This window comes from Artemia franciscana, chromosome 4 (assembly GCF_032884065.1).
Source record: "Artemia franciscana chromosome 4, ASM3288406v1, whole genome shotgun sequence".
Lineage (NCBI taxonomy): Eukaryota > Metazoa > Arthropoda > Branchiopoda > Anostraca > Artemiidae > Artemia > Artemia franciscana.
In genome coordinates this window covers 51331054-51355868 of record NC_088866.1, presented here as the reverse complement: position 1 = coordinate 51355868, position 24815 = coordinate 51331054, and the positions used below count along the sequence as shown (strand labels likewise).

General features: G+C 32.8%; 1 protein-coding gene across 1 annotated transcript in view; it reads right to left on the bottom strand.

Annotated features, from left to right (window-relative positions):
* Positions 1-1638: 1638 nt before the first annotated feature.
* LOC136026556 (secreted frizzled-related protein 3-like) overlaps positions 1639-24815 on the bottom strand; it is a 71173-nt gene continuing 47996 nt past the window's right edge. Inside the window, exons 5-7 of the mRNA XM_065703241.1 lie at positions 15131-15292; positions 5845-5954; positions 1639-1796 (exon numbers count right to left, since the gene is read on the bottom strand). Coding sequence (XP_065559313.1) covers positions 1710-1796; positions 5845-5954; positions 15131-15292 — 359 coding nt within the window. The 3' untranslated portion in view covers positions 1639-1709. The remainder of the gene's footprint in view (positions 1797-5844; positions 5955-15130; positions 15293-24815) is intronic.

Here is a 24815-nt window from a genome sequence, read left to right as displayed (position 1 = left end):
ATAAATAAATCACTTTACATTCAGTCCCCACTATTATAGGCAGAAAGAACTATCTCTTTCAATTTCTTTTTATATGTATAGAGTGATGGTGACTCACTTATTAAATCAAGTAGTTTATATTTATTTGCAATCTCAGGAATTTTATATCTTAAACTTAGTCTTGATCTCTCATTTCTAATAAAAGGGAAAAGAAAACTTATTCCTTGCTCTTGATAAGTGGCTATGTTTATTTTCAACCAAGAGTTTCATTTTATTGAAAAAATTATCCCTACATTGGATTTCTAAAAACCATATGCCTATATTAAGGTGAAAGATGCCCTGTAATAAAAAGATAAAAAATAAACTTCTTTCTTTCTGTCAACAGGACTGACTCGCATAAAATTGAGGCTAAGCAGGTTCATATTATATTCCGTCCTTGTAAGCCTATCCGGTCGTCTCTCCAAGCTGATCAAAAAGATTTCATCAAAGAAACCAAGTTCGACAGATGTTTTATTGATATCTCTTCTTTCAGATGAAGTCTCTTCTGTTTTACCTTTGCCTCCTTATAAGGGTTCCGCTCTGCTTTAAATTTTATTCAAAAATTTTTAATTCGCGTAACACATTTTGAGCGTTTTTTCCCTTCGTCAAATAAAAGTATAATTTAAAAAAAAATGAAAATATAATTCATTTTCATCTTGAATTTCCTTCAGTCTCTTTTTGTGAACCCAAAGGTTAAAATCAGAATTTGAAAAAAAAAATTATTATCACTGGAGAAAAAATTTATTACCCTATTATTCCGTGCTAAAAAGTGGGCTTTAATTGTATTAATCTATTCTTCTGTTTCAGATTGTATAGGAAAAAATAAATAATGAAAAACCTATATGAAAAACAAATGGGGTTGCTATTTCATTGGAGTCGTTCCTTTTCAACGCGTATGTCTTTACTATATATTATTAACTATTTATTAGGTACTTAAATTAAAAAAAAATATAACTCATCTTCATATTGAATTTCCTTCAGTCTCTTTTTGTGAGCCCAAAGGTTAAAATCAGAATTTGAAAAAAAAATTATTATCACTAGAGAAAAAATTTATAACCCTCTTCTTCCGTGCTAAAAAGTGGGCTTTAATTATATTAATCTGTTCTTCTGTTTCGGATTGTATAGGAAAAAATAAATAATGAAAAACATATATGAAAAACAAATGGGGTTGCTATTTCATTGGAGTCGTTCCTTTTCAACGCGTATGTCTTTGCTATATATTATTAACTATTTGTTAGGTACTTAAATTTAAAAAAAATATGAAAAATATAACTCATCTTCATCTTGAATTTCCTTCAGCCTCTTTTTGTGAACCCAAAGGTTAAATTCGGAATTTAAAAAAAAAGTTATTATCGCCAGAGAAAAAAATTATTACCCTATTCTTCCGTGCTAAAAAGTGGGATTTAATTCTATTGATCTATTCTTCTGTTTCGGATTGTATAGGAAAAAAGATAATGAAAAATCTATATGAAAAATGAATGGGACTGAAATATCCAAAGGTAATAAGCTCTCTAAAATAATATCTCCCGGTTCTCCAAAATTCTTTTCAACTTAGAAAAAAAACTCTGCCCCAAAAAACAATTCTACATTCTTAGTCTAAGTGACTTAATGTTCTTAACATCAATTCTAAATATTTTCTTGTACCCTGAACTTACAAAATTTGTTGTCCACATTAAAAAAAACACTGAATATCACTCCTCAAGTTGTTTGCGCCTTCTATGCTTCTTCTTTCTCTGCGTGTTAGCCCTCATACCAGCAGATGGCAACTTGTCCCATTTCTAGAGTACAATAAAACAAATTTAAAAAAATTCTGACCATAGTTAGGTTACAAAATTTGATACGCTTCTCAATGTAATCTAATTCAATCAACCGCCCTTATTTTAATATTATTCTTATTATTATTATTATTATTATTATTATTATTATTATTATTATTATTATTATTATTATTATTATTATATTACTATCGTTAAAATTATAATGTTTAATTATTATATTATTTCTATTATTATTATTGTATTTTCTCATTATACTTATTATTTAAAAACATACAAATAAGAATCATTTTTGGAAGGCAGAAAAACAATTTTGCGTTTTGAGATATGCTGGTTAAGGTATTTCAAAATATGGTATTTGACATAACTGCAATATTGTAAAAATTTTTATGCAGATAGTCAGCAGTTGTGAGACAATATTTTCAATTAGAAAATGGATATGTGATTTACCCAGGGTGTCACTCAACGAAAAAGGTAAAGGGGCAAGGATATTTTTTGGCATTTTTTGAATGAAAATTTTTAGGAAGATGTATTTTTAAATTAATTTTAGAGAGAATATAATAGCACAGAATTCATCGACAGCGAAATTTCAAGTAAGATATACTCAAAAATACAGTCACAAAAAAAAATCTGAACATATTTTTGTAATAGCAATGAGCCTTTGAATGGCTCATTAGTCAACCAAAGGGTCAGAGCAAATTTTGGTGAGGGTAAAAGATTATGGACACATTTGAAGAAATCCCTAAGAGATTCTGATGGCTGTTTTAAAAGAGTCATAAATACTTATATCTTATTCCTAAAGGCGAATGGCTTCACTTTACCCCCATCCTATGATGGATCAATATACAGCCCGCTTTGTATATTTTTATTATAAGATCAATTTATGGTATTTTATACTTTAAAAGCGATTGGCTATCTCAGAATTTTCAATCAATAAGAACTTGATCATTCATTGGGCAAAATCATAATTTATTGTCTCAAAATGGCAGAATCATCCTTTTTTCCGTTGCATAGTTGTTTTGCTTAAATAAGAAGGGCACGAGAACTTTTAATTTCCGTTCTTACGAGTCTTCTCTCAATTCAAATTGCAAATTGTCTCTGTCGTCACACTCAAAGGTCGTGTATCATATTCTAAAAAAAAAAATTAAATTGCCAAAACTAGTTGGCTAAACTGTCAACTAGCCGACGCTGATGAAGAGTAGGTCAAGAACGGTTCGTGGTAATATTGACCAAAATTCGACAATAGGAAATTTTGGTTTAAAAAGCCATGCGGTTTTTTAATCTTCATTGAAATACTTTCTGTGTGGAAAAGTTTTGGTATACTAATTTTGTTTATTTTTAATTAATGTGGTTTTGTTGTTGCTTAATATTAAAAATATTTATTTCTTCAGTATTTTGATTCAAAATTCAAATTTTGTATCATAGTTTATATTTTGGACAAACTTTGAAAACTTAGTTAAAGTCGTCGATCAATATTAGTACCAAAAAACTAAAAACCTAGTACCAAAAACCAATTTAGTACCAAAAAACCAAGCAGAGAGTATTTCGAAAAGAACAATTTGGCTTCGATCTGTTATTGTCTTTAAAATAAGCTCTTAAATATCCCTCTATGATGTTCCAGTGCTCCACTAGCAGCGGAGGAAAAAAAGAGGCAAGTGATGGTAATTTTCATGCTAAAAAAAAAAAAATTCCCTCTTGCTCATGCCAAGATTTTCCTTGCTGTTCAACCCAAAGGGCTTTAATATTCCTGTATATTTTTTTCAGCCAAGACAATTTCAGTGGCGTAATTTTCAATGTGAGCTTACACCATTTTTAGTGGTTTTGGGCTAATTATTTTGGTTAATATGGGATGTGTTCGTTTTCACTAGGTTTCAGCTATTGCTACAATCACGATTTTCAGGGCACATCATATAAAAGAATGCTTGTAGAAACTTAGAATATGGTTAATTTGATTGTAAATTTAAAGTTTTAGAGCTGTTTTAAGGGTTAAAAGTAACAGGACTAGAGTAAAATGCATGATCATGCCACATGCCATAATACCCTCCTGTTAAATTCTTAGTGAAAACAGAGGGTAAACACTAAGTAATGAAGAGTTGGAAACACTTCCAATGAAAAGTTGGAAATAGTATAGGAAAAGAGCCATGAACAGAAAAGCAAAAGAATACAATAGCAAAGACAATAGGAAACAGAGAACCTAACACTGGAGCAAGGCAGGAATGAAAGGAACACAAAAGTGATGCATCACAGGAAGAAACACAAGCATATGAACAAACAGAAAAACGAATACCGAAACAAATGCTGTAATGAACTCAAGAAGCAACAGTGGGACAAAAACGCTACGAAACAAAGGAGCTATCGTAGAAACGAGCTTAGCAACAATTAAATTAGAAAATGACTTATTTGATTGGCAATTGAAAGTTGCACTGTTCATTTAAAGATTCAAAAGTGATATCGCTAAAATAGGATTTACTTTTGTAAAAAAACACATTTTTGCTAGCATAGCCATTATTGAAAGTGGAGTTCTTTCTTTAATTGATTAAAAAAATTTTAAAAAGAATTTTTAAATTAAAATAATTTAAGCTGCTAACGACTAGAAATTACTACTAAAGAATTAATGTAATCAAACCTACGAAAACGAAATATATTATAAATATCTTCTTTTGTACTTATTACAACATGGAGCTTAAAATGAAAATTGTAATAAAACAAAATCTTGAACTGATGAGCTTTCAGCAATTAATATCATTATACATCAAATGTTGAGTTTGATATTATTAGTTAAAGACACACAAGACTTTTCAAGACACATGCAATTTTCAATATAAGCAAGAGTTTAGCTACTGTGCGCTTCTTCAACTGCAAAAGTCTAATACTGGGTAATCAAGGATTTACTTGGTCTATTCTGAACAAAATGGTTATTTAAAAAATTTGATCGGAGGTATTCAGAAAAAATTGGATTGCCCACTTCGATCAAATTTTTTGCTTTGACTCGGCTTTTTCTGCTTATATTAGTGTCGGGAGGGGTGCCGCAATTAAGTTTTCTCCGGGCACCACCAAGGCTAGGAACTGCTCTGTTTGTATGGACTATTTGACTCACTAGGAACGAATTTGCCTCCGCAACGTGCTACTGCCTCTGAAACTGAAAGGTTCAACAGATTGTTTTTCGATAATTTTGAATCAGCGTGCAAACTCAAATTTTCTGATTTTGTGCCACTCTATTTCGGGTTTCAGAAAAATACAGGCTCTTTGTGCTTTTCCACAATTTTATCAACAATTTTCTATTTGTTTTTTTTTTACTTGTTTTCTCAAGTTTAACAAGTAGTTACTATTTCTGAATCAGTGTCAAATTACAATTATTTTAAGATTAAAAATTGGTTAAACATGTTTTTTTTTTGGTTGGTGTTGGCTAAGCTTCCTTATTTATTAGACTGCAGGTATAGCCAACAGATAAGATTCAAAATCTGAAGATACCAACTTTAGACAAAAAAGTGATACAAAAAAGGGTGGAAAATATTCCCAGGTATTACTAAACTAAACTTATTTTAATTGAAATAGAAATTATGAATGAAACTAAAATATGAAAACTTAATATTACTACACAAAATGGGACATATAAGAATGGCATAAGAGATAGAGAGGGAGAAGGGGGGGAGTGAGAGGGAGAGAGAGTAAGATGGATGGAGAGAGAGAGGGGCAGTAAGAGGGAAAGAAAGTGAGATTGAGATAAAGATATATATATATATATATATATATATATATATATATATATATATATATATATATATATATATATATATATATATATATATATATATATATATATATATATATATATATATATATATATATATATATATATATATATATATATATATATATATATATATATATATATATATATATAGAGAGAGAGAGGGAGAGAGAGAGAGATAGAGAGAGAGAGAGGGAGAGAGAGAGAGAGAGAGAGAAAGAGATGGAAAGACAGAAGGAGGGAGAGAGCGTCCAGGACAAAATACAGGCAAAATGAGACTAAAAAATAAGGCATCCATACCAATATTTTTTCTGCATGTTGTTTATGCCATTCGAGAGCAATACTATTTGAAAGATGTAAAAGACGCTGATTTTCAATATCTTCAAAACCAAGAAGAAGATATTCGCGTCCTATGAAGAACTGTTCAGTTATATTAATAGAAAGCATGACACCTTAGTGTCCAAAAAATATACACAACATTAAAAGATTTAAAATATGTAAGAATATATAACTTAAGTATTTCGTCGTTATGTTACCAACGGAATTGTTTTTTATTGATTTGCCGATATTTTTTTTCGATTATCTGGTAAAAAAGGAAAAGATTTTCAGGTCGAAAAAGAACCATTCAGCTGCTGAAAAGAATATACTATCTAACACGCGGTACCATATTATTCTTATCCCCTCTGATGATCTTAAGCACGTTAGTTAGGTATTAGATTGCCACACCAGTAGAAACTGAAGCACCTTATTCGATGCATAGGGCACAAAGAAACAGTAGTAATCAAGTCCTCTCATAAGGCGTATTTTTAGGCGTATTAGGCAGGTATTTTTATTCTAATTACTTTACAATATGATTATTGTAATTCGTGCATATCACTTACTTTAAATGCCACGCAGAAAGATTGTAACTTAAAGAGTTTTTCCGTGAATTTCGAATAGTTCCTTAATTAGGCTAGTATTTCACAAAGCTATAAGCGAAAATTAGAGAAATAATGTATATAGTGGCTTATATCGCACCCGAGTTTTCCTTTTCTTATTATAACTGCCCATATTCGTTTACATTATCTTCTTGAAGATTAGCTTCAAAACGTCTGCATTTCCCTCTTCGCTATTATTGGTTAAAAATCTTTGCTTATTAATTGATATAATTCCTGGTCTAATTAATTGGTGTCATTAATTGGGTCTAATTCCTAGCGACTGCAGCAAAAATGTACAGAAATGTTTTTTTTTCTATTTTCCCATCTCAGTCCAAAACCGTATTTCTGGTTGTAAATTTTTAATCAGATAAGGTCCAATGCTGTTTCAACTTTTAGTGCAAACAGCAACTTTGAACGACAGCAAATTTTTTTTCAGAAATTAAAATAATTTGCTCTTTTGAGTAAAAAAACGGTAACGCATTTCGGATTATTTGAATTAGCAAGCTGCAATAGTAATTAAACTTTGTTAACAAGCACATAATTCCAACGACTGTGATTAAAAAAAAACTACCACAAAAATCATATTATTTTCTTATAAGTCCGAAAATCGTATTGCGGTTATTAATTTGTTATTTGGTGAACTCCAATATTAATTTTACTTTAAATGCAAACAGATGCTCAACAACTTTAAAAACTCAATCGAAAAAGCCAAAGTTGGTGCATCGATTCCCCGGTCAGAACTCAATGAATTTAAATCGGGGCAGAAATTTGCTAATTTCAATGCACAAATTGAGAATGCCGGCTGCTAAATTCGATGCTGATTATAGGTACCAATAGGATTATTACGATCTAAAAAATTTATATTCTGATAAAACAAGTCTATAATATAGATGAAAAAACTGGGGATGGATCTCTGTCGACACATCTTCTGCCATCCAAGAACCAAAAAAAATAAAGTCATGGGAATAAATGTTTAAATGTGCAATTAAGCATCCGTAGGAATTCTAACTGATTAAAAATTCTAGAGGAAAATATGTCCCACCCCTTAGAGCCCAGACAAAAAAAAATGGTTGTTAGGATTGAAACACAACTTAGTAGACATATAGTAGACTTAGTAGACTTAGTAGGATACCAGAATTAACAAGTTTTTATTGCGAATTTAGACGCCGTTGAGTTCTGAAATTGATAAACTCCAATCCCATAAATTTCGAGGAGCACTGGCCTAGATACCAAAGAAACTGTTTAAGTCATCCATGACTACATAAAAATGTGTGTAAGAAAATTTTCATTTCCTGTGTTATATCATTCTGGTTGTGAATTTGCCATTCAGTGAGCATCAATACTGAAATCAGCTTTGATTGCAACCAGAAATTCCCAAGGACTGCAATGAAACTGTCGCAGTTTTTTTTAAAGAATAATGCTATTATTTTTTCTCAGTCCAAAAAATATATTGGTATGGTGAATTGGCTATCTGATGAGTAATCATTACCAAGCTAAGATTGGACCCACTGTAGCACAATGGGAGGTGTTACTACTATTCATTCACGTGGAAAATTCACAGTATCAGCAATGATATTTCGTAAGAAATTATTTAATATTTCCGCTCACTAAAAAAAACGTAACGCGGTTGTCGATTTTTAATTTTGTGATCCGTTTTTTTTTTATGATCAACAATTTTAAACAACGTTCGATTACATGTTGAAATACACAAGAACTGAAAACAGTAGAGCCAAACAGTTTGTGGTAACGAACTGTAATAAGGAGTAACCCGGCTCAATAGTAACCGAAACTCTAAAAAACGGAATTTTTATGCCAATAGTTACATCAAAAGAATTGCATTTTAATACTGATTTTGAATATATAATTTTCAACAAGTTTAGTCTATCCTACCAACAGTTTCGAGCCTGAGAAAATTTGCCTTATTTTAGAAAATAGGGGGGAACACCCCTTAAAGGTCATAACATCTTAACTAAAATCACATCATCAGATTCAACGTATCAGACAACCTTACTAGAGAAGTTTTGATCTTCTTTCTACAAAAATGTGGAATTTTGTATTTTTTGCCAGAAGACGGATCACGGACCCGTGTTTTTTTTCCAGGGGTGATCATATCGGCCCAGTGTTCCTATAATGTCCTGAGAGGGCTCATTATAATGAAAATTAAAAGTTCTAGTGCCCTTTTTCAGTGACCAAGAGGGTACCTAGCCCCCTCCTCCGCACATTTTGTCCCAAAAGTCGTCGGATCAAAATTTTGAGAAAGCTATTCTGTTCAACTTAGTCAATAACTCAATAACTATGTGTTTGGGGACGACTTAATACCCTGAAGTTCCCAGAGGAGGGGCTGCAAGTTACAAACTTTGACCAATATTTACATACAGTAATGGTTATTGGGAGGTACAGACTTTTTCAGGCAGATTTTTTTTTGGTTTGGGGGAAGGGGTTGAGGGGAGGGAGCTACGTGGAAGAATATTTCCTTGGAGGAGTTTGTCATGGAGGAGAAGAAATTCCTTAAAGGGGATACAGGATTTTCTAGCATTATTTTAAAAGAAAACAACGAAAGAACAAATATGAAAAAGTTTTCTTTAACTGAAAGTAAGGACTAGCATTAAAACTTAAAACAAACAGCAATTATTAGACATATGAGGGGTTTATCTCCTCCTAAATACCTCGCTCTTTACACTAAAGTACTTTTAGTAATTTCAACTATTTATTTTACGGCCTTTGTGATTCAGGGGTCATTCTTAAAGATCTGGGACAAAATTCAAGCTTTAGTGTAAAGAGCGAATTTACGAGGGGACGAACCTCCTTATATACGTAATAAAAATACAAAAATATTGAAGTTAATTACGTAAGTTAATCAGTAAGGAACGCATGTTTATTACTAACAAAAATGTTCGTAAAAAATTAAAAATCTAGTTTATTTTTAAGTAACCAAAAATTGAAGGGCAACTAGGCCTTCTCTCCCACCCCTTTTTCTTATCAAAATCGTCCGATGAAAACTATGAGAAAACCATTTAGCAAAAAAATAATAATGTGCAAATTTCGTTTTATTTATGCATGTACGGTGAGCCAAAATAAAAACTTGCATTAATTCAAAATCATTAATAAATTAAATTTAAAAAACAAGTTTTTTCAACTGCAAGTAAGGAGCGACATTAAAACTTCAAATAAACATAAATTATTCGATATATGAAAGGGGTTGTCCCCTCCTCTACGCCTCACTCTTTACGCTAAGGTCTTTCATTGTTTTAAAAAGTGGAGTTGTGAGAAAGAGTTAAATTTTTTACTTTTTGAGAAAGAGCGTAAAGAGACAGGCTTTAAGGAGGGGACAACCCCTTTCATATACAGAATAATTTCTATTCGTATGTCGCTCCTTACTTGCAGTTAAAAAAACTTTTTTTTTTACTTAATCAAACAGTTCGTGGTAACAGTGACCCGGCTCAATAGTAAACGAAACTCTAAAAAACGGAATTTTGATGCTAAAATATACATCAAAAGAATCAGATTTTCATGCTGATTCATCAAATTTAGTCTTTGTCATCAAAAGTTACGAGCCTGAAAAAATTTGCCTTATTTTAGAAAATAGGGGAAAACACCCCGTAAAAGTCACATAATCTTAACGAAAAATCACACCATCGCATTCGGCGTATCAGAGAACCCTATAGCAAAGTTTTCAAGCTCCTATCTACAAAAATGTGGAATTTTGTATTTTTTGCCAGAAGACAAATCACGGGTACGTGTTTATTTGTTATTTGTTTTTTTTTCTTTTCCCCAGGGGTCATCGTATCGACCAAGTGGTCCTAGAATGTCACAAGAGGGCTCATTTTAACGGAAATGAAAAGTTCTAGTGCCCTTTTTAAGTGACCAAAAAATTGGAGGGCATCTAGGCCCCCTCCCACGCTCATTTTTTCTCCAAAGTCAACAGATCAAAATTTTGAGATAGCCGTTTTGTTCCGCATGGTCAAAAACCATAATAACTATGTCTTTGGGAATGATTTACTCCCTCACAGTCCCTGGGGGAGGGGCTGCAAATTACAAACTTCGACCAGTGTTTACATATAATAATGGTTATTGGGAAGTGTACAGTCGTTTTCTGGGGATTTTTTGGTTGTAGGGGTGGGGTTTGACAGGAGGGGCCTATGTGGGAGGATCTTTCCTTGGAGAAATATGTCATGGGGGAACAGAAATTCAATGAAAAGGGCGCAGGATTTTCTAAAATTACTATAAAAAAACAATGAAAAAATAAAGATGGAAAAGTTTTTTAAATTGAAAGTAAAGAGTAGCATTGAAACTTAAAACGAACAGAGATTATTACGCATATGAGGGGTTCTAAAAATACTTTAGAATAAAGAGTGAGGTATTTAGGAGGAGATAAATACCTCGCTCTTTATGCTATAGTATTTTTAGTTATTTCAACTATTTATTCTACGGCCTTTCTGATTCAGGGGTCATTCTTAAAGAATTGGGACAAAACTTACGATTTAGTGTAAAGAACGAGGTATTAACGAGGGTACAAACCCCCTCATATACATAATAAAAATTAAAGAAAATAAAAGTTTGTTGCGTAAGTTAATTCTTAAGTTACGTATATTTTTTACTAAGAAAAAAATTCGTTAAAAATTAAAATTTATAGTTGCCTTTTTATGTAACCCAAAAATTGTATGGCAACTAGGCCTCCTTCCCCATCCCTTATTTCTCAAAATCGTCTGATCAAAACTAAGAGGAAGCCATTTAGCCAAAAAAGGAATTAATATGCAAATTTCATTTTAATAATTTATGTGTGGAGAGCCAAAATCAAACATGCATTAATTCAAAAACGTTCAGAAATTACATAAAGAAAATCTAGTTTTTTTAACTGAAAGTAAGGAACGACATTAAAACTTAAAACGAACAGAAATTACTCCAGATATGAAATGGGTTGTCCCCTCCGCAATCCCTCGCTCTTTACGCTAAAGTTTGACTCTTTGCCACAATTCTGCTTTTTAAAACAATTAAAAGCTTTAGCGTAAAGAGCGAGGTATTGCGGAGGGGACAATCCAATTCAAATATGGAGTAATTTCTGTTTGTTTTAAGTTTTAATGTCGCTCCTTACTTTCAGTTAAAAAAATCATTTTTTTTATGTAATCAAACAGTTCGTGGTAACGAACTGTAGTAAGGAGCGACCCGGCTCAATAGTAGCCAAAACTCTAAAAAATTGAATTTTGATATCAATAGCTACATCAAAAGAATCGCATTTTAATGCTGATTTTAAATATATAAGTTTCATAAAGTTTAGTCTTACCCATCAAAAGTTACGAGCCTGAGAAAATTTGCCTTATTTAGGAAAATCGGGGGAAACATCCCCTAAAAGTCGTAGGATCTTAGCGAAAATGACACCATCAGATTCAGCATATCAGAGAACCTTACTGTAGAAGTTTCAAGCTCCTATCTACAAAAATGTGGAATTTTGTATTTTTTGCCAGAAGACAAATCACGGGTGCGTGTTTATTTGTTTGTTTTTTTTGTTTGTTTTTTTTCCCAGGGGTCATCGTATCGACCAAGTGGTCCTAGAATGTCGCAAGAGGGCTCATTCTAACGGAAATGAAAAGTTCTAGTGCCCTTTTTAAGTGACCAAAAAATTGGAGGGCATCTAGGCCCCCTCCCACGCTCATTTTTTTCCCAAAGTCAACGGATCAAAATTTTGAGATAGCCATTTTGTTCAGCATAGTTGAAAACCAAAATAACTATGTCTTTGGGGATGACTTACTCCCCCACAATCCCTAGGGGAGGGGCTACAAGTTACAAACTTTGACCTGTGTTTACATATAGTAATGGTTATTGGGAAGTGTACAGACGTTTTCAGGGGGATTTTGTTTGGGGGTGGGGCTGAGGAGAGGGAGCTATGTTGGAGGATCTTTCCTTGGAGGAATCTGTCATGGGGGAAGAAAAATTCAATGAAAAGGGCGCAGGATTCTCTAGCATTACTATAAGAAAACAATGAAAAACAAACATGAAAACGTTTTTTCAAATGAAAGGAAGAAGTAGCATTGAAACTTAAAACGAACAGAGATTATTACGCATATGAGGGGTTCTAAAAATACTTTAGCATAAAGAGCGAGGTATTTAGGAGGAGATAAATACCTTGCTCTTTATGCTAAAGTATTTTCAGTAATTTCAACTATTTATTCTACGGCCTTTCTGATTCAGGGGTCATTCTTAAAGAATTGGGACAAAACTTACGATTTAGTGTAAAGAAGGAGGTATTAACGAGGGTACAAACCCCCTCATATACATAATAAAAATTAAAGAATATAAAAGTTTGTTACGTAAGTTAATTCTAAAGTTACGTATATTTTTTGCTAATAAAAAAATTCGTTAAAATTAAAATTAATAGTTGCCTTTTTATGTAGCCGAAAAATTGCATGGCAACTAGGCCTCCTTCCCCATCCCATATTTCTCAAAATCGTATGATCAAAACTAAGAGAAAGCCATTTAGCCAAAAAAGGAATTAATATGCAAATTTCATTTGAATAGTTTACGTGTGGAGAGTCAAAATCAAACATGCATTAATTCAAAAACGTTCAGAAATTACATAAAAAAACTAGTTTTTTTAACTGAAAGTAAGGAGCGACATTAAAACTTAAAAAGAACAGAAATTACTCCGTATATGAAATGGATTGTCCCCTCCGCAATCCCTCGCTCTTTACGCTAAAGTTTGACTCTTTGCCACAATTCTGCTTTTTAAAACAATTAAAAGCCTTAGCGTAAAGAGCGAGGGATTGCGGAGGGGACAATCCATTTCATATACGGAGTAATTTCTGTTCGTTTTAAGTTTTAATGTCGCTCCTTACTTTCAGTTAAAAAAACTAGTTTTTTTTATGTAATAACATACAAAAAACGGGATTGTCTCTGCTCAGGTTCGATAGTCAAACGATTATAGCAGATGGATAACTGATGAGTTTTTTATTTCGTGTTTTATTTATATTCACAATATGGATTTTATTTATAAATATAAAAATTTATTTTATTTGATCGGCATACACACAATACAGTTATGTGTTTAAAAAACACAAGTTTGATTACTTACTGATATTCCCAAAGTTTGAAATATACTCACAATTATAGTGTCACTAAAGATATTTTCACCCTGCGTTAGGAAAGTGGGCTGATGCTCTGCTTGCCAAAACGGCATCAAAGGTTCAATGCCCGCTGCCAAAAGGTTGGGGGATATGCCTACTACCTGTCCTTATAAAAAAGACCTAGCAACTGGAACGTCGATTTGACACCCTATTAGTCATCATTGGCTCCAGAAGATCTTCATTATTTTGAAACAAATTTGAAATAGATTTCAGAAATATTTTCAGTTTAGTTCATGTGAGTAAATAAAAATGTTTTGGCAAATTTTCAATTCAGGTAATAAATCTCGTCACAAGCACAAATTTCTAAATAGAGAGAACAAGATATCAAATCCATTTATTTTGACAAATTCACTTTATTGTGAGTGATTTTTGTGAATGGGTTATCACATTGTGCCCAAAACTAAAAATCTCAGACGCAGTATCACATTGTATGAGGTAAATCCCATCATAAATACAAGTTTGTATTTGGGGAAAATCTCAAATCTGCTCATTTTGACAATTGATCATTGTGACTGATTTTTTTGAACTGATTTTTGCATAGTCTGACAAAATGGTAAAAACATATAGTATGACATTATTTGACGATTGAAAAATTAGTTTTTCTGAAATTTTCACAAGCTTTAAGAGGGATTAGGCTAATTTTAACTTCTGAAAAAAAATTATAACATGGTTCATTGCAGTCGAATAATTTATAAATTGTTTTACATCAATATTCTTCTTTTTCTTATTTGGGTTTATATGGAGACACTTTCACATAATCTCCCCGCTTCTTAATATTCTTTGCCCTATAAAAATAAATGATTTTTTTCCTATATTCCTTTTATCCATTTCTTATTAATTTAATTGTCACCCAAAGATGCCCTCAAAAGTACTTCCAGGGGAATTGTGATTATAAGAATTTTTTCGGAAGGAACGGAAGCTTAAAAATTTCAAAGAAGAGGATTGGTTTCAAAATAAAGATTTTGGGATGGAAATAGTAAATTGTGTCTCATATTACAAAAATGTGAGTCTTCTGTTGTTTTATTTTCCAGGGATATGGATAAAGTCCAGTCTTGTTATCAGCAATGCTGTCGTCATTTTACATCTAAAATGTTTATTTTGAAGTAAATGTGTTATTCTAGCTAAATCTTTTGGAAATTTTTAAGCACATTAAAAGTAAAAATATTGCTCCTTTTGAACTGAGATTACATATTGTTCAGGGGAGAAAGCACAAAGAAAGGAATTGTGTCCCATAATTTAAATAAAACCAAACAAGTAAACAAAATAAGTAGCATATGTAACCAAAATAAATTTTGGCAAAATGAAAAGTAACTCACATATTAAAAAAGAGAAATATTTATATATATGGGAAAGTAAAAAAATTTAGGGTCCTAGTTTATACGAATAAAAGAGATTAAAAAAAAATGAATTAGTTATTTTATAATTCAGTTTAATTTAAAAAAAAATATTTTTAAAATTGAAACTAAATAAAGAACTGAGGAATTTATTATAATAATTAAAAATCTATTTTAGAACCCAAATATGAATTCAAAGTCTAATTAAATAGCTTACCTAGCTCAATTCTAGGGCATAGACAGGAACTGTTTGTCCACAAGGTATATTCAGCGTTGGGCATAATCTTGACTTTCGACTGTTTAAATACGTCGTATACATGAATATTCGTCACTGTCAAGTCACCAAAAACTTGTATTGCCTTACAACGACCTCTGATCGCTAGAAAGTGAAAAAAATAGAAAGAGAAAAAGAGAGAGAGAGAGAGCCAAAAAGAGCCAAAGCCCTAGTGACAGATTAAGACAAAAAAAATAAAAAGAGAAAATAAACAATCAACGAAAAGAGAGATTACAATCAACAAACACAAACATAACTACATGTTATACGAAGAGGGAAGACCACTGGTGGTTGAGTTTTCTAGCGGAGGACTTGAAATCTTCCACTCTTGTATCAATAATGTTTGCAGGCAGAATCAATTTAAATTTCTGTACTAGAGAAGAATTACTGATCCAATGAGGCAGATGCAGCAGATACTTGGCGAATTTAAAATAGATTTGGTTAATTTTTTCTATTTGAAGCTGTTTTTGAAAAAATTCCAAATTGGGGACATAGCAAGAAGATTGGGCACATTTAGATTGTTGTAAAGTTTGGAAAGGTGAAACCGACTAAGATTTGTGATATTAGATAAGCATATGCAATTCGAATCTTTTTAGCGAGGTTTCGAATTAGAAGCTTAATGGTTTCTTTAATACTTATTCCAATGGACATACCACGATAAATAAGGCTATCAGAAAGTGGAATAGATGTTTCAGATAGTTCAAGTTGCATGTCTGAGTTACCCAAAAGATTGAAAGTGAATGCTACAGTTTTATCAACATTAAAATTCAGACTGATTTGCTGATACTGATGCTGGAGTTAGGAAAAGTTCCCTTACTTCTCAAAAAGGTGCGGCTTAAATTCAAAATATCATCAGCCTTTGTAAATAACGAAACATGAATTCAACCATAAGCACACGTGCACTCGACAGAGTATTGGTCAGCAGAAACTGAGTTATTAAAAGGAGCAAGGAAAGTTAAACCACCCTGTCTGACACCCTTAAATATGTTGAAAACATTCGAACCTCTTAAGATTTTAACTTTAAGATGACTATACATATAACGGAGACAATTAATAAAAGAAGGATCAACCCCTCTTTTTATTACTTCTGACAAAATCTGGGCAAATATACACAAATCAAAGGCTCTAGTCATGTGAAGTGCGCAAAGAACAAGGAAATCACCAAATCCTTCCACATCAGCTAGAACATTCAAAAGGGCATAAAGAGCATGCCCCCGGTTTAATTCTTTCTGGAAACCAAACTGATGAGAGGAGCATAACACTTACAAGAAATTTCACTGAAAATAATAGACTCAAAAATTTTGAACGAGGTACACGAAACGGTTATAGGGCGGCATTATTGACAATCTTCAACATCTCTTTTCCCCTTTTGGGAATATGAGTGATCTGGCCAATGCAAAACTATTTTGGCACCACACCTGAAGAAATTGACAATTGAAACAACAGCGAGAGGTGCTGCACAAGCAAATCACTAGCATTTTCAAAATTTTTAGCAGAGACCAGATCAACAGATCAACAAAATATTTTGATCTTTCTTAAAGCGCACTTTACATCACAAGGAGTAATTGAGAAGTTAGACCGCTGGATTTTAGCCAAGATAGTTGACGGATCAAGTGACGAAAAATCAGTTTTATAATAATCAATCCACTTAATTGCTCGGAATGTTTAAAACTTTTTCGCAAAAGGGAAGGATTACTCGCTATATTGTCTACATTTTTCAGTATCAGCATGATTTTATGGTCCCTAAGAGCTCTTGAAAATTTCCTTTTTGTTGTTAAGCGCAAATTGTTTACTATCAAACAGTTCGTGGTAACGAAGTGTAGTAAGGAGCGACCCGGCTCAATAGTAACCAAAATTCAAAAAGCGGAATTTTGATACCAATAGCCACATCAAAAGAACTGCATTTTAAGGCTGATTTTAAATATATATGTTTTGTCAAATTTAGTCTTTCCTATCAATAGTTACGAGCCTTAGAAAATGTGCCCTATTTTAGAAAATAAGGGGAAACACCCCCTAAAATCGATAGTATCTTAACAGAAATCGCATCATCAGATTCAACGTATCAGAAAACCCTATTGTAGAAGTTTCAAGCTCCTATCTACAAAAATGTGGAGTTTTGAATTTTTTTTTGCGAGAAGGCAGATCACGGATGCGTGTTAATTTGTTTGTTGTTTTTTCCCCAGGGGTGATCGTATCGAACTAGAGGTCCTAGAATGTTGCGAGAGGACTCATTCTAACGGAAATGAAAAGTTCTAGTATCCTTTTTAAATGACCAAAAAATTAGAGGGCACCTAGCCCCCTCTCAAGCTAATTATTTTCCCAAGCTTACCGGATCAAAATTCTGAGTTAGCCATTTTATTTAAGACAGTCGAATAACCTTTAAACTATGTCTCTGGGGACGACTTACTCCCCTACAGTCCCCGTGGGAGTAACTACAAGTTACAAACTTTGACCAGTGCTTGCATATATTAATGGTTATTGGGAAGTGTAGAGACGTTTTCAGGGGGATTTTGTGGTCGGAGGAGGGGTTTAGAAGAGGGGGATATGTTCGGGGAACTTTCCATAGAGGAATTTGTCAAGGGGGAAGAAAATTTCCGTGAACGGAGTGCAGGATTTTCTAGCATTATTTAAAAAAAAAACAATGAGAAAATAAATACGAAATTTTTTTCAACTGAAAGTAAGGAGCAGCATTAAAACTTAAAACGAAGAGAAATTATTACGCATATGAGGGGTTCATCTCCTCCTAATACCTTGCTCTTTACGCTAAAGCATTTTTAGTAATTTCAACTATTTATTCTACTGCCTTTGTGAATAAAAGGAATTGGGATAGCTCGTTACGTAAGCTAACTCGTAAGTTAAGTATATCTTTTACTAATAAAAACGTTTGTAAGAAATTTGAAGTTCTAGTTGTTTTGCGCTAAAGTATGACATTTATTGTCCCGATTTTATAAGAACAATGTCTGAAAAACAGGGGCCGTTGATTTAGAATAAGAAGCTTTTTTAAAGCGCCAAAAAGTTTTTTATAACAATTGAGAGATTGAGGAGGGGACAACCCTCTTCATTTAAAAAATGGAAAACAAACTCTAAATTTTAATTTAAGTACCATTTGTTTTGCTGCAGAAGATTGGAAATTTTTAGCCGCTTTTATTAATGTTCCTTTTATTAGAAAAAAGAAATCGAATTTTTTCAAACATTAAAAAAATCATATATTGAAACATTAGATTCTTACTCTTAATTTAAAAGACAAATCAGTATTTGCTGCTGTTATTTGTTTTTTTCTGGGACGGGGGAGGGGGCTATCATTATGTCAACAAACATCTTAATTGATAATCTGCAAAATTTCTATATTTTTGAATCAATGCATGTTATAGTGGCGAAAAGGATAAAGGTCGCTTGTTTACAACACCATACTTGTTTGCACCACACAAGGTACACATCACCCGTCCCTTTCACTGTGTATAATGTACACTAGTTGGTGTACACAGCTTTTGAAAATAGACAGCCCCTCATGAGAAAATCCTTGTCAGGTTGGGGTTTCCTTCTAAACCCCCAAATTTAATAGGTTGTATAAACTGATTAAGTTGGTTTTCTGTATTTTATGTGGTTCCTACGATTTAAAAATGTCCTCAAATGTGTTATTACCTCCTTACTTCCAATAAGTTGACAAACTAGGTGGATTAGGAGAAATAAAGGCTATCAATTGCAACCTTCAAATTATTCAAGTGAAATTATTTTTTCTCTAGAGATATTCAATCTTAGTTTTAGACTCAAATAAGCAAAAAAATTATTTATCGTTGATTCGATGGCACCAATTATGGTTGCAGACATTTTAAGCTATTAAACTAATAAAGAATAAAACATTAATTGAATTAAGGCATGGATTAGATTGGATCATGCCAGAACTCTAATTTGACAGAGATCGGACTTACGGCCTTTCCTCAATATTAGAGCTCTTCAAAAATTGTACTAAACTCATTATAGGCAAGAATGGTATACTTGAAAACGTATATGTATTTATATGTCCCTTTTCAAGTGTTTTTAGATACCCAAAAACCCTAAATAAAGCATCATTTTGAACGTCAACCATTAGATATACTTCAAATAAAATTTTATTGATTTATAAAATGTTTATTACAAGCAATAGCACCAATAGTTTTTTTTATTTCAAATAATAAACACATTTTGTCGAAAATTCAAACTTGTAAATTTAGCCATGCCAGGGGCTACTACCTTGATAACTCATCTCATGCAAAAGGATAATTTGATAGATGAATTTTTTTACTATTATAGTAAAAAGTATTAATAGTTTGAAAGTACGTATCGCTTGTAATAAAGAATTCCTGAACTAATAAAATTTCACATAAAGTATATCTAATAACACATTTAAGGAAATAGACTACCTAAATCCTAGGAACCACAACAAATAAAGAAAAAAACTTAATCAGTTGATTCAACCTATTATATTTGGGGGATTTGGCAGAGACCCCAACTTAACAAGAAATTTATTATGATGGGTTGTCTACTTTAAAAAATTGTGTACACCAAATAGTGCACATTATACACAGTTGACGGGTCGTGCGAAGTGTACCTTATGTGTTACGAAAAAGTACGGTGTCGTAAACAAAAGGCCTTTATCCATTCCGCCACTATAACATGAGTTAATTCAACAATATAGAAATTTTGCGGATTATCAATAAAGATGTGTGTTGACAAAATAATAGCCCCCCCCCAAACACCCCAAAAAACAAATAACAGCAGCAAATACTGATTTGTCTTTTAAATTAAGGGTAGGAATCTAATGTCTCAATATGTGATTTTTTTCAGAATGTTTACAAGAAAATGAGATTTTTTTCCCCATGCATATGCCTAAATACAAAAAGTTAACCAGTAGATATTTCAATTAAAACCCTCTAACTTTTGATTAATTAAACTAGTTTATAATCCCCAGTTTTTAGCTTCTAAAGCTGGTTTCCCATGGAAAAAATTTGTTTGCTTTAAATTAGTTCGCTCCAATATGTTTTTTTTTTTATAAAAAGAAAAATTAATGAAAAGTGACTAAAAAATTTCCAGTCTTATGCAGCAAAACAAATGGAACTTAAAGTTAAAATTTACAATTTGTTTTCCAGTTTTTAAATGAAGAGGGTTGTCCCCTCCTCAGTCTCTCGATTGTTATCAAAAATTCTTGGCGCTTTAAAAAAGCTTCTTATTCTAAATACACGACCCTTGAATTTCGGAAATTGATTTTATAAAAGTGGAAAAAAAGTCAAACTTTAGCGCAAAAGGGAGAGATTACAAATTGGAACAACCCCTCTCATAGGCAGAAGAATTTTTGTTTGTTTTAAGTTTTAATATCGCTCCTTACTTTCAATAAAAAAAAATATATTCAATTTCTCATCGTTTTTCAGTTCTAGCCGGGAAATCCCTCTGCTCTCAGCAATATATTATCCCTCTAATATCCCTTACCACAGAAATCCCTCCCCTCCGCAAAATTTCCGTATATTTTCCAATAAAAAACACCTCATGCAAACAGTGGGCACTCTCCGTAGCTTACAGTCCTTTCCCTAGACTTACTGATACTTAGATCCTCCTACGTCTGGGGGTGAATAGGGGAGCGACGGTTGACCGCAAAATTGGCCGATCTTGTGCCAAAGACCAAAGTTCATTCAGTGTCGTTTGGAGACTCATCGTCTCTTTCTCCAGGGATTGACCAACTGTACTGCGTTATTTTCCACTCCTTCAAATGCCGGGTGGAGTCCTACACCCTACATTGTATGGGAGGCATCCTTTGCTCATATGGGTCACATCTTCTTATTCTGATCTTGTCGGTCACCGGTGGTTGTTCTGTATCTGCCCTTATCTAGCCATTGATTACTTCGTTGGTCCAATGTATCACAAAGATTTTACGTAGGCCTTTGTATCGTCGAGTAGTCCTTTCTCAGCATTCTTTGAAAGGCTCCGAGACTTGCATCAAACATTTCGTGGTAACAAACTGTAGTAAGGAGCGACCCGGCTCAATAGTAACCGAAACTCTTAAAAACGGAGTTTTGATACCAATAGTTACATCAGAAGAATCGCATTTTAATGCTGATTTTAAATAATTATGTTTTATTACCCATCAAAAGCTACGAGTCTGAGAAAATTTGTCTTATTTTAGAAAATAGGGGGAAACATCCCTTGAAAGTTACAGAATATTAACAAAATCGCACCATCAGATTCAACGTATCAGAGAACCTTACTGTAGAATTTTCAAGCTTCTATCAACAAAAATGTGGAATTTTGTATTTTTTGCCAAGACAAATCACCGATGCTTGTGTTTTTTTTCCAGGGACGATTGTATCGACCCAGTTGTCCTAGAATGTCGCAAGAGGGCTCATTCTGACGAAAATTGAAAGTTTTAGTGCCCTCTTTAAGTGACAAAAAAATTAGAGGGCACCTAGTCCCCCTCCCACGCACATTTTTTCCACAAAGTCACCGGATCATAATTTTGAGATAAACCTAATAAATATGTCTTTGGGGATGATTTATCCCCCCAGTCCCCGGGGGAGGGGCTACAAGTTACAAACTTTGACCATTGTTTACAGTTAGCAACTGTTAATCATGAAGTGTAGCCTACATACGTTTTCAGGGGGACTTTTTCGCATTGGTGTGGGGGTGGGTCTCGGTTAGGAAGTTACGTGAGAGGATCTTTCCATGGAGGAATTTTTAATGAGGGAAGATAATTTTTATGAAGGGGTTGCAGGATCTTCTAGCATTATTTAAAAAAAAGCAATGAGAAAATAAATATTTTTTTTTCAACTGGAAGCAATGAGAAGCATTAAAACTTAAAACGAACATAGCGTATAACAATAACTTGCTCTTTACGCTAAAGTATTTTTAGTAATTACAACTATTTATTCTAAGGCTTTTGCGATTCAGGGGTCATTCTTAAATATTTGGAAAAAATTCAAGCTTTACTGTAAAGAACTTTACTGTAAAGAACTAAGGAGCGACATTAAAACTTAAAACGAACAGAAATTATTCCATATATAAAAGGGATTGACCCCTCCTCAACGGCTCGCTCTTTAAGCTAAATTTTTTTATTGTTTAAAAAGTAGAGTAGAGAGAAATAGTCAAACTTTAGCGTAAAGAGCCAGGCGTTGAGGAGAGGTCAACCCCTTTTATATACGAAATAATTTCTGTTAGTTTTAAGTTTTGATGTCACTCCTTACCTGCAGTCTCAAAAACTAGTTTTTTTTATCAAACAGTTCGTGGTAATGAACTGCAGTAAGGAGCGACCCGGCTCAATAGTAAACAAAACTAAAAACGGAATTTTGATGCTAAAATATACATCAAAAGAATCAGATTTTTATGCTGATTTTAAATATATAAGTTTCATCAAATTTTGTCTTTGTCATCAAAAGTTACGAGCCTGAAAAAATTTGTCTGATTTTAGGAAATAGGGGAAAACACCCCTTAAACGCCACAGAATCTTAACGAACATCACACCATCGCATTTGGTGTATCAGAGAAACCTATAGTGAAATTTTCAATATTCTATCTACAAAAATGTGGAATTTCATATTTTTTGCCAGAAGACAAATCACGGGTGCGTGTTTATTTTTTATTTTTTTTTTTTTCTTTTCCCCAGGGGTCATCGTATCGACCAAGTGGTCCTAGAATGCCGCAAGAGGGCTCATTCTAACGGAAATGAAAAGTTCTAATGCCATTTTTAAGTGACCAAAAAAATTGGAGGGCACCTAGGCCCCCTCCCACGCTCATTTTTTCTCCAAAGTCAACAGATCAAAATTTTGAAATAGCCATTTTGTTCCGCATAGTCAAAAATCATAAAAACTATGTCTTTGGGAATGACTTACTCCCCCAGAGTCCCTGGGGGAGGGGATGCGAGTTAAAAACTTCGACCAGTGTTTACATATAATAATGGTTATTGGGAAGTGTACAGTCGTTTTCAGGGGATTTTTTTTTGGTTTTGGGGCTGGGGTTGAGGGGGGGCTATGTGAGAGGATCTTTTCTTGGAGAAATATGTCATGGGGGAACAGAAATTCAATGAAAAGGGCGCAGGATTTTCTAAGATTACTATAAAAAAACAATGAAAAAATAAACATGGAATTTTTTTTCAATTGAAAGTAAAGAGTAGCATTGAAACTTAAAACGGACAAAGATTAAAACAGACATATGCGGGGTTCTAAAAATACTTTAGCATAAAGAGCGAGGTATTTAGGAGGAGTTAAATACCTCGCTCTTTATGCTATAGTATTTTTAGTAATTTCAACTATTTATTCTACAGCCTTTCTGATTCAGGGGTCATTCTTAAAGAATTAGGACAAAACTTACGGTTTAGTGTAAAGAACGAGGTATTAACGAGGGTACAAACCCCCTCATATACATAATAAAAATTAATGAATATAAAAGTTTGTTACGTAAGTTAATTCTTAAGTTACGTATATTTTTTACTAATAAAAAAATTCGTTAAAAATTAAAATTTATAGTTGCCTTTTTATGTAACCCAAAAATTGCATGGCAACTAGGCCTCCTTTCCCATCCCTTATTTCTCAAAATCGTCTGATCAAAAATAAGAGAAAGCCATTTAGCCAAAAAAGGAATTAATATGCAAATTTCATTTTAATAATTTATGTGTGGAGAGCCAAAATCAAACATGCATTAATTCAAAAACGTTCAGAAATTATATAAAAAAACTAGTTTTTTAAACTGAAAGTAAGGAGCGACATTAAAACTTAAAACGAACAGAAATTACTTAGTATATGAAATGGGTTGTCCCCTCCGCAATCCCTCGCTCTTTACGCTAAATTTGACTATTTGCCACAATTATGCTTTTTAAAACAATTAAAAGCTTTAGCGTAAAGAGCGAGGGATTGCAGAGGGGACAACCCATTTCATATACGGAGTAATATGTATATATGTATATTTATCATGAAAAGAGAAATCACCAATGCTACAGCACAAACACAAAAAAAAAAAAAAAAAAAAAAAAAAAAAAAAAAAAAAAAAAAAAGAGACAGAAGGAGAAAAGGAAGACTGTTTTCCTAAATTAGTGATTAATATAGACCAGCACTTGAATGAGGCCTTAACCCTACTCATCCATACAATCACATAGGTCAAACAGCATAGCCACACACAATCAACCATAAAGAATAATCCATGGACAGGCAGTCATGTCGTCAATAAGTATAAGTCGTCATTTATATATATATATATATATATATATATATATATATATATATATATATATATATATATATATATATATATATATACGATTTTGTGTTTTGTTGTAAGGTTTGGTTTTTTATACTTAATCCATTTTATTTTGCACTGAGGACGGTCAAGTGGAGGTCTTGACCGAAATATTTGCATAATCTTTCAATTTTATCATTGGCTGTTTATTGTCCTCTTTCTCTTCCTTTCATCGCGATTTTATGTTTTATCATGATTAGCCAGTGTGGTCTCAGAAATTATATATGACTAGGATCTGAGGCAGTATACTATAAATTAGCAGCCTAAGAGAAAAAAAGGTAATATGCATGCAAGACTGTGTCTAGGGGGGGGGTATCGGATTTGAACCCTGTACTCCCGAAGCTTAGTACCAAAGAAACTGCAAGATTCTGATTCG